Here is a 15882-nt window from a genome sequence, read left to right as displayed (position 1 = left end):
CACCGCTTTTTCCTTAGGACTTTTTCTATTGCGTAAACTGATAATTTTCCACATTGCCTCGACGCAAAAGATCCAATATAGGTCGGCAAACAAATGCTGCAAAGAAAAGTAAACGTCTGTGTGCGTGCAAGTGAATCTGCCGAGGACGCCGCCAGGAGGAACTCTCTCAGTGCACTTAGGATGGCTTCAGTGCGAAGAAGGGAAAGTGAAGAATGGCGTTGTGATCGGTTGGCATGTATTGCTGCACAACGAGCAACGTTCAGCACGCCGAACAAGAAATGCTTCCTCTACAGCTGCTGCACGAGCTTCAGAGACTGTAGTACAACGCGCAGATCGACTTCAACAGCTGTTGCACGAGCTGCAGAGACTGCAGCACAACGCGTAGATCGACTTACAAGAAATGCTTCCTCACGATCTGCAGACACTGCAGCACAACTGTTCGACTTATAAGAGATGCTGCATCAACTGCTGCTACGTGCGCTACGGAGTCTACAGAGGAAAGACAACAAAGACTGGCGGCTACAACTCAGCGAAGGGCTATACGACGTTCCTACTCAAAGCCATGCTCTTTGCATTGGTCAATGACAGCATTCAACTACGATCCTACAATTGACTACTGTAATCACCCTGACGTTCAAATTGGCTGCATGTCCACAATCTGCCAATTTTGCCGAGCTAAAAACTCTTCTACAAGATCTACGTTACCTCTTCTACAAGATCCTCCACCCCTTTTGACTGATCTTTTGACAGGGGCGTCTCCTTATTCTCATGACTTTCTCAAGCGGATACGTGCCTACAACTGCGCATTCCATATGACTTCCTTCGGCGCCAACATCATACGAGATTGGCATTTCATGCCTTCCTTTAAAGTGCAGAAGCATATTTACCATAGAATTAGTTCCCTGCAGCCGCATGACGCTGCCTCACCTCAGTTTCTTCAGCTCTACTTCGTGGGAAACTACGCTGCCCAGGCATACTTAACAAACAGGCCCGGGCAACGCCGGATAAGCCTGCTAGTTATATAAAAGTCAATGTCTTTATGTGTATTCGTTTGTTACATATAAACTCGAAAACTACAGGACCAATCCTAATGAAATTTGGAACACAAAATCCAAGCCTAGGGAGAAGGGTAATGCCTTATGTTTCATACAATTTTGAGGGGGCATAAAGTGGGGTAGAAACCCCCCATGAAAATTCATATGCTTCGAATTTTGATGAAATTTGAACCATAAGTATTAGAAATAAATTTTAAAATATACCCCAAATTTCCATTTGTTTTGATGATTCTAAGACCCCCTAAGTAGGGCTTACCCCCCCTCCTGAAAATTCATAAATTTCCGATGTGATGAAATTTCAATCATAGGTAGTTGACACAAATCAAGAAATATTCCCATGGTTTCCTTTTCTCATGAGCAATTGTAAGAACCCCCAAATTTTGATCATATTTTATGATCCAAAACAAGGCCAAAAGTACTGAATGAAATTAGAAATTATATTCTATGCATAAAGACAGATGTAATGCAGTATATGTTTGAAAATGGAGGGGCATAAATGAAATTAGAAATTATATTCTATGCATAAAGACAGATGTAATGCAGTATATGTTTGAAAATGGAGGGGCATAAATGAGGCCGTAACCCCCATGAAAATTCATATATTTTAGCTGTTGATGAAATTTTAACCATAGATATTAGACACAAATGGAGTAATATTCCTAAAATTTCAGCTTCTTAGGAGTCAGTAAGATCTCTTAATGGGGTTTAACCCCCACGATTTAGTCATTTTTCCCAAGCCAAGACGAATACAATTGTAGTCTTGGAAGCTGTAGAGTCACCCGAGGATACAAGATGAGCGTCATTTGTAATTCATTGTTACAACAGTGTAAGAGTTGGCTTTGAGATATACGCAGATTGTGATTTCTACAATCTGGTGCATAAATTGTCAAGTAAAGAAGAGGCATCTTTGCCTCCACTGATTCAGTTGCAAAGTATTATTTTGAGTAGAGTTATTTGGTTGCGGACCTCATTTCAGTCTTTTTATTATCACTGGGTCAGAGATAGTCCCCAGATGGTAACATTGATTTCAAAGCCTTTCCAGATATGTGATTGGTCATTTAAAGAGATTTATAGATTGCAAATTTATTCTGTTCAGTTACCTATCGGCATAGTGATCATTGGCACTCCAGAGGTGACACTTTCATTTCCCCTTAGCCCTCACGTCACACAGTTGTTAATGTTTGAGTTGGGTTACGCCCTTCCAGTTGATATAGATCCGTAATGCATCTTACTGCTGTGCCAGTCACATGTATGGTAGGAAGGAGGCAGGATATTTGATCGCAGTACCTTACAACCATATCTTGTTTATAGAAAGCACGCAGATTGTAGTTTAACGTTTGTTACTAGGCTGTTCTAAATTCATGGAAATGCTGCTTATAATTTAAAGCTTTGTTATCAAACTTTTGAAAATAGTGACCCTGATAGGTGACGTGTTGGGCGGAGATGAATAACCGAGATGAGGGATAGAATGACGGGCGGAATTTGATAAGTTCAGAATTTAAGGTTTACTTACTCGTTATTTCATTAAAGGCTGCTGTTTTGCCTGTGCAGACTTAATCATAAGTGGAATATATATATACATACATACATACATACATACATACATACTACATACATACATACATACATACATATATGTATATATATATATATATATATATATATATTATATATATATATATATACCGTATATTATATACTTTGCCATTTATTTCAGTTAGCTGCTATATATTTTATTACATTAATTAAGAAAATAATTATTTAATAAATAATTAAATAAATTAAATTAATAAAATATGAAGTACGCCATAATGATTTAATAAGCTTGTATAATTTTAATTTATAAATACCTTGCAAGATGCTCCACGAGCTGTTTATGGCTGCCCAAGATCATCCTGGCCAGGGTGCGGCGGCACATCGACATCTTGCTGGGGTTCAACGTCTTGATTAGGCCGACAAATGTGGTGGTGGTGGTGGTGGTGGGAAATTCCACTACATGCCCCAGTAGCGTTGTCGACAAACATGTCTACAATCCTATTCACTATAGACTGATGGACGCCAGTGCCAGCAGTTTGGGCAAACGCCTCGCCAATGCTGGACTGTGCACAGGGATGCGACGACTGGCTACTGGCACTGCTACCGGAAGATTGCCTGTGGTCCCACGGAAGGGCCGGTCTTAATTCTCTCCTCAAACTGGTTGGTATGCGCTGGGTGTTTTCTCTTAACTTGTGACATGTTGTAGAGGCTCGCCGCTTCTCCCTTGATGGCTGTCTCCTTGGGCTGGCACGTGATGCACCGGAAGTACAAGATTTTGGAGTTCCTCTTATCTATTGACATAAGGACAAAGTAGTCTTCCAGGTGGGGCCACGGGTTCTGAGACTCTTGACATTGTAAGACTGTCTGTGATATGACAACGTCGCAAGTGGACACAACACAAAACTGCAGAATTACACAATGTTACTCAGCTAGCAGCTGCTGCGTCGTGCAGTCACGTCTTGTCGCGTGTACACGTTGTCAGCCAATAGCGTACCTGACGGACTCTTCGAAGAATCCCACAGGAGACATGAACAAACTTATGAATTTTGTTAGCAAACTTAAAGTTAGCGGAACTAAATTTAGCGGAAGCTAAATGGTCCGCTGATAGTTTCTTAAGTTAGCGAAAACGCTAATCTGCTAAACGATAAGTTAGTTTCGCTAATTAGCTGGTAGCGGATTAGCGGAACCGCGCCCACCACTGTATATATATATATATATATATATATATATATATATATATAATATATATATATATATGAGATGTGTTTTCCTGAAGGTCTGAGCCTTTTTTTATGAGAGATATTTATTAATTTCAAAAAAGTACAAAACTTTAATCTCCTTCAAAGAAAGATCATTTTATTTCAGTGCATTTGTTGTTGCGCTTCAGTCACTTCGTCAAGGACCCATGGAAGTCGTCTAAAGTGAAGATATCTCCAAGATCCTTGTCACAGCCTTCAAAATGATTGCCCCTGAGTTTCTCCTTCAACTTGAGAAACAAATAAAAGTCACAGGAAGAAAGGTCAGTATACATACCAGCCCGTCTGGATCAAAGTATGATTGAACTCGGGGTCTTGAGGAGAGGACTCAACTCGTTAATTCATACACAACAAATGATCACGAAATCTGGCATTATACATGATTTAAAGGATGATGAACGAAACGACGCTTTCTATGGCTGTCATTTCGGACACTACTAAATTGGATAATCGTTGCACAGATAACATTGTTTTTATGCTTAATCTTGGGATTTCCAAACTGCGTGGTATGACCCCAAAGTGTTTCTCCAAAAAATTCTAGGAACATCATGAAAAAAAGTAAACCCTAAAAAACTTTTGCTGAAAACAGACCAGCAGAATCTATAGAGCTTCATGTGTCTTCCGTAGACGTTGCCTTAGAATAATTCCATAACAAAATTTTTTTCGCGCAACCGCATCACGACTGAAGAAATCATTGAAAGGGATTGGCTGAGAAATCTACGGAATCACCGTGACATTGTTGACAATACCGGTCCATATACTATACATGACCATGAAGTGACCAGTGAGATCGTCTCTCAGGTGGAAGATAGGGAAGGAACATAGCAAGCGAGGCAGACTTGTTCAGACCTGGTTGAAGTGTGTGGAGGAGGGCCTAGCAGATATTGGGCCTAACCAGCGAAGAAACTCGTGATACACATTGCGTTCGTGCTGGGCGGTGATCTCTCGTTACTCGATGCTCTATGGAGAGCGGGAAGAAATCAGACGAAAACTAAGATATTTACAAATATTTAGAGGTAAAGTATATTTATTTGCACGCTGCCAAAACTCTCTGTACAATTTGATATAAGACTGGTGACACGTGATATTATATCAAGGTGATGATGTGCTGGATCTTGATAATGTACCTTTACGTCTTCCTAGTTTCTCAATTTATATCTTGTTTATTCATCTAAGAACAATAAAATAAGTAGCATAGGTCATAAAATGAGCTCTAGTCAAATAAGCTGCCTCTTTACAATGGCAGAGGTTGAAACCAAACAAGCTTGAGAAGTGTTTGTGTTATATTTCACGTCTGTCTGTCTATTTGTCGGTATCTCTCTCTCTGTCTCTCTGTCTAGGTCTCTGTCTGCCTATCTCTCTCCCCCCACTCTCTCTCATCTTAATGTCCCCACTGTCAAACCGTATTTAGTACTTGAGAGTTATTTCCCCTTAAAAACTCTGCCTTTCCATCTCATTAATTATTTCCCTTCAACAATCTACTTATATATTTTTCCTTCTTCATTCATTCAGCTACTAAGTAGTGAGATTAGGTGGTCCAATAATTTACGAAACGCTAAACACTAGCATATCAGTGATTCATATACTGACATGGAATTCTACAATATCCATGGTCCAAGATACTTAACTGCCAACAGTATAATCTGCCTTGCCACAGTATATCATTCTTAACTGTAGTGTGTCCACACACGCAACCATTAGCTGTCAACATCCCAGTCCGCTTAACTGCAATCAGATACAGTATTGTTACAGCATGCTGCTTCTCTCAAATCAAGAGACTGTATGGGAGGTCATGGGTTTCCGGTGATAGCCACAGCAGAGACAACTAAGTGTGGTTAAAGCACAGCCGTTGCTGCTCTTCTGCACTTTATATCTGAGTTATTTTTTTCTCTCTGCATGTTTAAGAAGCTTTGCTCATTTCTCTTTATATATATATATATATATATATATATATATATTTTTTTTTTTTTTTTCAACATGTGATCTCTTGAGCACCACCAGCAAAAATATTTTTTCCTCTGTCTTCCCTTCTTGGGATCTTTCCTTCTCCTTGTTTCCGACGAAGAGCTCCGCTCGAAACGTTAAACCCTCCTTCCCTTCTTTCCTGAGCGTCAAATAATACTTTAATTGTTCCACGTCCTCGCGTTGCTGTGTTTTTTTCTGTGTTTTTTTCTGTGTTTTCTTGTTTGGATTAACTTTATATATATATATATATATTGTTGTGTCTGGAGAGATTCATTCTCTTTTTAGTGCCTTATAATTTAACACACTCATCACCAGTAAAATTTCCACTCATTTCTTTATTTATTTTTCTAAAATTTTCGTAGCGTCTTGCAACCTTTTCAATAGACGTTGACTCTGTCCGTTCTTTTTGTTTGTTTGTGCGCATGTGTGTGGGTCAGTGTGTGTGCGCATACACATGCATGCATGTAAGTGTGTGTATGCATGTATGTATGTGTGTACGTTTGTATGTATGTATTCTGCATATTCATGTGTTTGTGTGTTCGTGTTTGTGTGATTTTATATGTGTGTGTCTTTGCATATGTGTGTGTGTGCATGTCTGAGTGTGTGTGTATTGGTTTTTGTGACTATGTACTGTACCTGTATGTATGGATGTGTATCTCCATAAGTGTGGACGTGTGTCTCCATATATGTCCTTGTGTGAATATGCTCATGTATTTCAGTTTTCATTTGCGTATGTGTGTGTACGTGTGCTTGTCTGTTCAAATTACCTATGTACCTATCCGTCAGTATGTCTATCTGTTTACTTTCATATTCATTTGCCTACATACATGTGCATATACATATACATATATGCACATACACACATACATTCATATTCATAACAGCCTACTAACTATTTTATCTGTATATAAATATAAACTGTGGGTATGGGTATGATTATCTACTACATATATTTCCTATTTAGTACTGGGGATGTTTCATTTATGAGGACGTACTCTTGTATTTGCCTGAGTGTTGGGTCCTTTGGGTGCTTGGATAAAATTCGGATGTAAAGTTGACCCAAGTTGCTTCCATGTTGATCCATGGCATGTTGGTAGAGCATGGAGGACTGTTTTTGCCGTTATATTGTCTTAAATGTTCGTTTAGTCTTTCCGCAATGCTCCTGGATGTCTTCCCAATGTAGTCATGTTCATGTCTTTACAAGCACCTTCTATGCAGCTTATGCTGTAGACTACATTTCTAGTTCTATAGTTAATGTCAGGGATAATTCTACATACCATGCAGTTATCATTGGTACATATGGTATTCTCAAAGGGGCACGTCCTACATAGTTGTGATCTGATGGAGTTCCCTGGCTTTTCAGCAATCTTACTGTCGAGTTTGGTCTCCTTCAGAGTTTTCCTAAATCTATGGGCTAGTTCTCCATGGGCTGTGGCCTCTACAAACATCATGTCGGTTTTATACCACATGTTCACCCTGTCTGCTTTGTCACAAGATCTTTGTATCCTATTCCAATTTATATCTAGGGCAGGTACCACTGGCTTCATTACATATAATGTTATCTAACGTCTTTCTAGCACCCCTGTATACTCGAACCCTATCTTTCTGATCATATCCCGAGAATTGCATGCGGTGCATGAAGTTATTAACATGTTTCTTCGTTTCATAGGGTTTGCACCTTAGGAACACGTTGTTAATTATGCTAACTAAGTCTGCTATCAGTATGTTAATTTTCATGCTGTGTGACAAAGCTGAGTTCTTGTGAGCAACATATTTCGAAGCCAAGGGTTTCATGTAATAGGAATGGAGGAGCTGCACTCTGTTCACAGTCTCTAACCAAAGTTCAGTATCAAGGACGAGTCTATTGTTAGGGTGCATAGTGAGGTAATCTATAGTTACCTTGATACTTTGGTGGATGGAGTTAGCTACTTGCTAGATGCTCTCCATTATGTTCCTCTCAGTTTCTACATCACCGCTACTAGAGTTGGTTTTAACTAGGATATTAATGTCATCTGCATACCTACTATAAAGTAGAAAAGTTGTGGACTGTTCTGCAGTGGATTGCTTACGTTTTCTATCCCACCAGGTCATGAAGAGGCCGGCCACATCTCCAGCTATACCGACACCAATGGCTGCACCTTGAACCTGCAAGTATAGTTTCTTATTAAACTTTACTATGTGACTCTTCAAGGTGGATCTTGTGCTAGCCCCTGTTGCATGTGCATTCATTCCTTTCACCTGATTGTTGTTCTCAGGGTGGGTACAGTCCAGCCACTCCAGCGCCCTGTAGTGCTTTTCTTCACTGCTGAGGTGATGGTGGGTGGTCTTCCCCTCTGCGACCCGGTGGGGAAGAATTTACGGAGGTTATGTTCGTCTAAACTGTCACTGTCGTAGCTTAGACTAAGGAGGGGGCCCAGTTCCCTCGTGTTGACTTCACGGAACACTACTTCACTCTCACAGATTACCTCAATGCTTTTCTCCACAGCAAAATCTATGTCTATAGAAGGGTAGTGTTAAATCACATCCATACTACCCACTACACAACCTGTGAGGTTGTTGGAGTAGTTGCAAATACTAATTTTACTGAGGAGATCTTCCGTGCTCACACAGAACTCTGGGGACATTTCTATGAGAGATCGTAATACCTGTGAGAAGAAGTAGGACAGTCTATAATGTGTGATACATGCATATATATGTATGTATCACACATGCTCGAGCTCCAGCGCGCGCTCACGCACATACACACATGCACTCATAGATACACGTACACACACGTACACAAACATACACGAGCATACACAGAAACAAAGCACAGCTTTTGAGATACTTACGGTAGTAATTTTGTTTACGACTCAACGGATATATATATATTTACCATTCTCTATTTACATTTCACGACCTTAAATTACATTCAAGAAATAATTTTCCACTTGTAAAGATGAATGGGCGACTACTTTCAAAGACGTGAAACATTTCAGGGGAGATAACTTAACACAAATTACTAATCCTGTCAGTACGAAATCGTTCTGTTACAACACATAGTAAAGAGGCAAGCTGACAGAATCGTTAGCATGCCGGACAAAATGCTTGGCGGCATTTTGTCCGCCTTCACGTTCTGAGTTCAAATTCCTCTGACGTCGACTTTACCTTTAATCCTTTCTGAGTCGATAAAATAAGTACCAGTCGAGCACTTTCGGGGTCGATAAAATAAGTACCAGTTATGCACTGGGGTCGAGGTAATCGACTGGCTCCCTCCCGCAAAATTCAGGCTGTGTGCCTATAGGAGAAAGGAATATGAGAGAAGATAAGATAAGAGAAGAGTAAAGCTGTATTGCTTCTGATGAAAGATTTTTATTTCAAGTATTTTTACACATCATGGTTTAGAACCTGCATTTTGGACGTCTCTCCAAATATGCGGCAATGGATGGTCGTTTAGCAACATCCTCTCGAAGATTAGCCAAATTTGGGTAGTTCTTCAGCAAATTAACATCTTCCTGGACTGCGGTTTCCAATATGACGTAACAAGCAATATCCGCCAGGGAAAGCTAATTGAAAAAAACGGATGCATTTAGAAAAAGCAAAACATGTGCGACCGCTCACACACGTGCATACACACATACACACACGCGCACACACACACGCACGCACACACACACACACACACACACACGCACATCCCCCACACCCACACAGAGGATGGGCTTCCGTTTACCCGCTACCAAATCCACTCCCAAGGATTTGGTTGGCTGGAGGTTATAGTAGAAAACACTTGTCCAAGTTGCCATGCAGCGAAACTAAAACCGGAACCATGAGGTTGGAAAGCAAACTTTTTTACACAGAGCCACGACTGCGCCTACACGACTGCGCCTACACAACTGCGCCTACACGACTGCGCCTACACAACTGCGCCTACACGACTGCACCTACACAACTGCGCCTACACGACTGCGCCTACACGACTGCGCCTACACAACTGCGCCTACAAGACTGCGCCTACACGACTGCGCCTACACGACTGCGCCTACACGAATGCGCCTACACGACTGCGTCTACACGACTGCGCCTACAAGACTGCGCCTACACGACTGCGCCTACACGACTGCGCCTACACGAATGCGCCTACACGACTGCGTCTACACGACTGCACCTACACAACTGCGCCTACACGACTGCGCCTACACGACTGCGCCTACACGACTGCGCCTACACGACTGCGCCTACAAGACTGCGCCTACACGACTGCGCCTACACGAATGCGCCTACACGACTGCGTCTACACAACTGCGCCTACACGACTGCGCCTACACGACTGCGCTTTACAAAGAAATAAAAAAGAACAATCAACTCAAAACTACTAGAATTACCACTAACACAACCAGCATCAAGACTCTTCTTTTAACTAACACCCTAACTACAAATACTAGTTTCAAATTTCGGCACGGGATCAGCACTTACATTGACCCAAGTACTTATTTTAGACTGGTACTTATTTAATTGTTTCCGAAAGGATGAATGGCAGAGCCAATGTCAGTGGAATTTGAACTCAGAACATAAAGACGTTCCTATATATACAATAGTCCGTGGCTTACTGTGTGGTAAGTAGTTTGGTTCTCAACTACGTAGTTCTGTGTTCAATCCTACTGTGTGATACCTTGGGCAAGTGTCTTTTACTATAGCCTCGAGCCGACCAAAGGCTTGTGAGTGGATTTGGTAGATGCAAGCTGAAAGAAACCCGTCGTGTATATATATATATATGTGTGTGTGTGTGTGTGTGTGTGTGTGTGTGTGTGTGTGTGTGTGTATGTGTGTGTGTGTGAGCGAAACACCTTAACTCCACGCGGCTCCGGCAGAAGGTAATGGTGAACTTCTGCTGACTCTTTTACAACTTTCTTTCACTCTTTCCTCCTGCATCTTGCAGCTCACCTGCGACGGACCGGCGTCCCGTCCAGGTGGGGAACCTATACGCCAAGGAAACCGGGAAACCGGCCCTATGAGCCAGGTGTGGCTCCAGAAGGAACAAACAACAGCAACAACAACATATATATATATAGATATATATATATATATATATACTTTATTTAAAGCAGCAGAAAATTCAACAAAACCTGTTACTCTGAGTTTCCCGTTGCCGTTCATCGGACATGTATTGTTATATTTCGGAATGGTCATTTTGTCTGTTTAGCTTTTAATAAATATGTTGAGTGCCCTTGTTTCACTTGTCCCCCCCCACCACATATATATATATATATATATATATATATATATATATATAGAAAAGAAAGGAGTCATGGAGGAGTTGCTATGTACATCCGTGAGGACCTCACACCCCAGGTCCTTTTGTCATACTCAAACTCGGTGTGTGACACACTAATTGTACATGTAAGGCAACTCGGTGTAGTTGTGTGTGCTACATATCGCCCTCCAGATGCCCCGAGCCATATGGGCAAGTTTGAAGACTGCCTTATAAAAATAGAAGAAGTTCTAGTCACACTAGAACAGCACATAAGTGTACTTCTCATGGAAGACTTCAACCTGCCCAATGTCAGATGGCCCGAGGGCCTTTCTCTCCCAGGAATGACACGATGTGAACGGGGACAGGCGAGGTCCTTCCTGAATCTCATCAACACCCTGTACATGGAGCAAGTAATACTCCAACCAACCAGGGCAGGTAACACACTGGATCTCTGCTTCACAAATAATATGGATCTCATCCATAATGTGAAAGTGACACCGACACTACTCTCGGATCACAACATGGTAGAGCTGACCATGTACGGGCCAAAGGAAAGCATGGACATGCAGCCTACAAGAAACTCTCAGAATCTTTCCAGCTTGAACTTCAATAAGGCAAACTGGAAACAAATTGAGAAAGAGATCCTCAAACAAAACTGGCCTGAATGTCTCTCCTCGCCGGACATCGGCATGAAACTTCAACAATTCATGTCTGTAATGCAAGCCATATGCTACAAATGTGTCCCAGAGAGAAAGGCCACTAAACACAAGAACAAAATCCCCAGAGAGAGGAAAATTCTAATGAGACGGCGCACAAAAATCACGAATCGCCTAAACAAACAAATTGAAAGCAGTGAAAAGTCCCGCCTGAAAATGAAACTGTTGGAAATTGAAAACTGTCTGCAACTCTCCCATGAAAAGGAAAGAGCAGACAAAGAAGCCTGGGCTATAGACAACATAAAATCTAACCCCAGAGCTTTCTACAGGTATGCCAAAGAAACAGCTACGGTGCACTGTAGGATAGGGCCACTCCTTGAAAGGGATGGCACACTCACAGGAAATCCAATGAGGGTAAGTGAAATACTAAATGAGCAATTCAAGAGTGTTTTCACCCCACCTCTTGGGCATTTCCAAATCAGCAATCCAACTGACTTCTTCACCACTGCAGATATGGGGTCAGAGGCGGCGATGATTGATTACATCAATATAAAGGAAGACGATGTAATAAAGGTTATAGATGAGATAGAAACAAACTCAGCTACTGGCCCCGATGGATTCCCAGCAATCCTTCTAAAAGTATGTAAGAGGGTCCTAGCAAGGCCACTGCGGTCTCTCTTTCAGAGCTTCCTTGCAACTGGCAAACTTCCAAGTAAACTGAAGGAAGGTAAAATATGCCCTATTCATAAAGGAGGTAGCAGAGCGGAGGCCAAGAACTACAGACCTATCTCCCTAACCTCACACATCAGCAAGGTCATGGAACGAATTGAAGAAAATGACTTACTGCCTGACACCCAACATGGTTTCCGACCAGGAAGAAGCTGCTTAACTCAGCTCCTACAACACTATGACTGGGTGCTGAAACAACTGCTCAACCACTCAAATGTGGAAGTCATATATCTCGACTTTGCAAAGGCCTTTGATAAAGTCGATCATGGAATGATATGTCACAAACTGCGTGATCTTGGCATAGTTGGAAAATTGGGAGAATGGCTTCATGACTTTCTGAAGAATAGAAGTCAGGTGGTAACAGCCAATGGGGCCACTTCCATTAACACGCAAATAGTGAGCGGTGTTCCGCAGGGCACTGTTTTGGGACCACTACTGTTCATAATGGCCCTCTCAGACATGCCCTCAGCCACGCAGAGAGCCACGATCACAAGTTATGCAGATGATACAAAAGTCTCACAGGCAATACAGAACCCTGAAGACACTAAGCACCTGCAATGTGAGCTGGACGAAATATACAAGTGAGCTGAAAAGAATAGCATGCAGTTCAATGCTGAAAAGTTTCAAGCTTTATACTATCAGCATGCAAAACTGAATGCAATACCCAATGAATACACTGGATCCGGAGGGATTGCAATCCCAGAGGCACAATCAGTGCGTGACTTGGGTATTCACATGAGTGATGACGCGACCTTTCATGTACATGTTGCTAAACTGGCAATGAAATGTAGACGGCTGGCTGGCTGGATTCTTAGTACCTTTAGAACAAGAGAACAAGAAACCATGATGGTCCTCTGGAAGACACTTGTCCTAAGCCACTTTGACTATTGCTCTCAGCTATGGTCACCATCCACTGTCAAGTTGATCACAGAACTTGAGGCGATCCAACGAAGCTACACGAAGAAGATAGCCTCTGTGCAGCATATGAGCTACTGGGAAAGACTCAAGAGATTAAAGCTCTATTCCCTGGAGCGTAGGCGAGAAAGATATGCCATAATATATATCTGGAAGATCCTGGAAGGACTTGTCCCAAACTTTGGCATCGAGAGTCACACAAATGCCAGAACCGGGCGCCACTGCGTAGTACCAAGGACTCCAAATTTGCCATCAAGATGTAGGACAAGATATTGTGATAGCCTGGGCTTCAGAGGACCACAGCTCTTCAATATCCTCCCAAAGAACCTGAGGGACCTGCATGGTGTAGATGCGGATGTCTTTAAAGTAGGACTGGACCTCTTCCTGTCAGGTGTCCCGGATGAACCAACTTCACGGCAGGAGGTGCAGATGAGGGCAGCTGCATCGAACTCTCTCATGCATCAGATGGCGTTTGCTAAAAAGCATCCGTGAGGTAAAATCGTGTAGCGGACCAGATGGCGGTGCCCCAGCATGGTCACAGCTCATTAGCTGAAACTGGAAAATCAAAATCAAAATCAAAAATCATATACAGATATGCATATTGAGTACAGGACGTCACCAATAGTAAACAACATGAAGTACGAAAATAAATGAGTTAAATGCGCAAACAACGAGAGAAAAAATGGAAAACAGGACAAGTAACACAAAGAACGACACTTCATCAGTTGTCGGCTGTCTATCTACCCTTCATTTCGAGCATTCAACGTCAATATGAGGCTTCGAAGACAGTTGCTCCCATAAATATCAAAATAAAATCTTGGATTTATGAAGAGTCAATTTTGGGAACAAAAACAGGACATTGGTGACATACAAGGAAGCCGAACGAAAACAAACATGGAGGATCATTAGACCAGAACGCTGAGAGAAATATTTTCATTGAAAAGAGAAAAGATAGAAGACGTCTAGTCCTTAGGAAGTCGTGGAGGAAAAAAAGATGATCACATAAGGAAAAGAAAGATGGACGATGGTCACGTGTGAGCAGAGAGAGAGAGAAAAAAAAGAGAAAGAGGGAGAGAGAGAGAAAGATAAAAACGGCGAAGGGGAGAAAAAGGGAATTAGAGATGGATGCGCTAGAAAACAGTATAGAAAAGAGTTGCAATAAAAAGGTTACGATAAACTTACTTGGAAATGGATGCGTGGCGTTCAATTAAATAATAATATAAATAATATATATATATATATATATATATATATATATATATATTATATATATATATATATATACATATACATATATATATATACATATACATATACATATACATACATATATATTTATATATATATATGTGTGTGTGTGTCCTTGCTGGCCTGCCTTTGCAGGCCAGCAAGGACACCGTGATGGTGTCGGCTCTTCTGGTGACGTCAATAGTCGCCTGGGGCTAAATGCATCAGTAACACCCCCACCACCCCGCCCTGTCCCTAGCCACATTCAGATGGCTGATCCCGCTTATATTAAAGAGCAGTTACTGTTTATACCTCGCTCAGAGATTTATTATTGTATATATATATATATATATACATAAATTATTAGAGAGTTAACCACTATGTGGATAACTCTAGTGCTAAAAATAGCCCCGATAGTATAGCCACAGAAAAAGATGTTTCCAATTAGAAATAACATACATTTAACGGACGGAAAGTGAAATATAACAAATAAATAGATTGACCCTGAACAAATTGTTTCATTACTAATGTAATATGTAATTTTACTTACATAAACATCTATAAATCATCAGCAGAGGTTTGTCTTAAATACAATCCATTAGACCGACACGAGCGTCAAAAACACGTGCGGTTTAACGATATATATATGTATATATATATATATATATATATATATATATATAACATAATAAATAATATTAAGGTAATAAAAATTATAGAAATTATTATTACCAATGGCCCTAGCACAAAAAAAATTAGTCAATAGACTATATATTATTCACATAAAAATATCGTGTACATTAAAACACATTAAGGGGCTTCCAAATAGGAAACCCTTGTACTAGGAGGAGCAGTAGAAAACTCAAACCACTAATTAGGGATAAATTCTCGAAAGGAATGAAAATTAAAAACATTTACCATCTAATTTAGTTCCTAGACTAAATATATTTTTTTTACTGAAATTAGTCAGAAACCATGGTCTAGGAACTAAATTAGATGGTAAACGTTTTTAATTTTCATTCTTTTCGAGAATTTATCCCTAATTAGCGGTTTGAGTTTTCTACTGTTCTTTCTAGCACAAGGCTTTTCTATTTGGAAGCCTCTTAATATGTTTTAATGTACACGATATTTTTATGTATATATATTTATACCGGAGTATATTTATGCATATATATATACCGGAGTAAACACATAAATGTGAAACAAGGTGGTAAAAAGAGTACTCAAATACCAGGGGTAGAGTAATATGCTTTATTTAAAAGCAGCAGAAATTCAACAAAACCTGTTACTCGGAGTTTCACGTTTTGTTG

General features: G+C 40.8%; 1 protein-coding gene across 2 annotated transcripts in view; it reads right to left on the bottom strand.

The window, feature by feature from the left end:
* Positions 1-9143: 9143 nt before the first annotated feature.
* Positions 9144-15882, bottom strand: part of LOC118763670 (glutathione S-transferase-like) — a 40996-nt gene continuing 34257 nt past the window's right edge. For both annotated transcript variants that reach the window (XM_036503422.1, XM_036503421.1), the window contains one exon: positions 9144-9357. In XM_036503422.1, coding sequence (XP_036359315.1) covers positions 9193-9357 — 165 coding nt within the window. In that variant the 3' untranslated portion in view covers positions 9144-9192. The remainder of the gene's footprint in view (positions 9358-15882) is intronic.

Source organism: Octopus sinensis, linkage group LG5, assembly GCF_006345805.1.
Source record: "Octopus sinensis linkage group LG5, ASM634580v1, whole genome shotgun sequence".
NCBI classification, from domain to species: Eukaryota; Metazoa; Mollusca; class Cephalopoda; order Octopoda; family Octopodidae; genus Octopus; species Octopus sinensis.
Note: the sequence above shows the minus strand (reverse complement) of the source record. Positions and strands in the feature narration are given on the sequence as shown.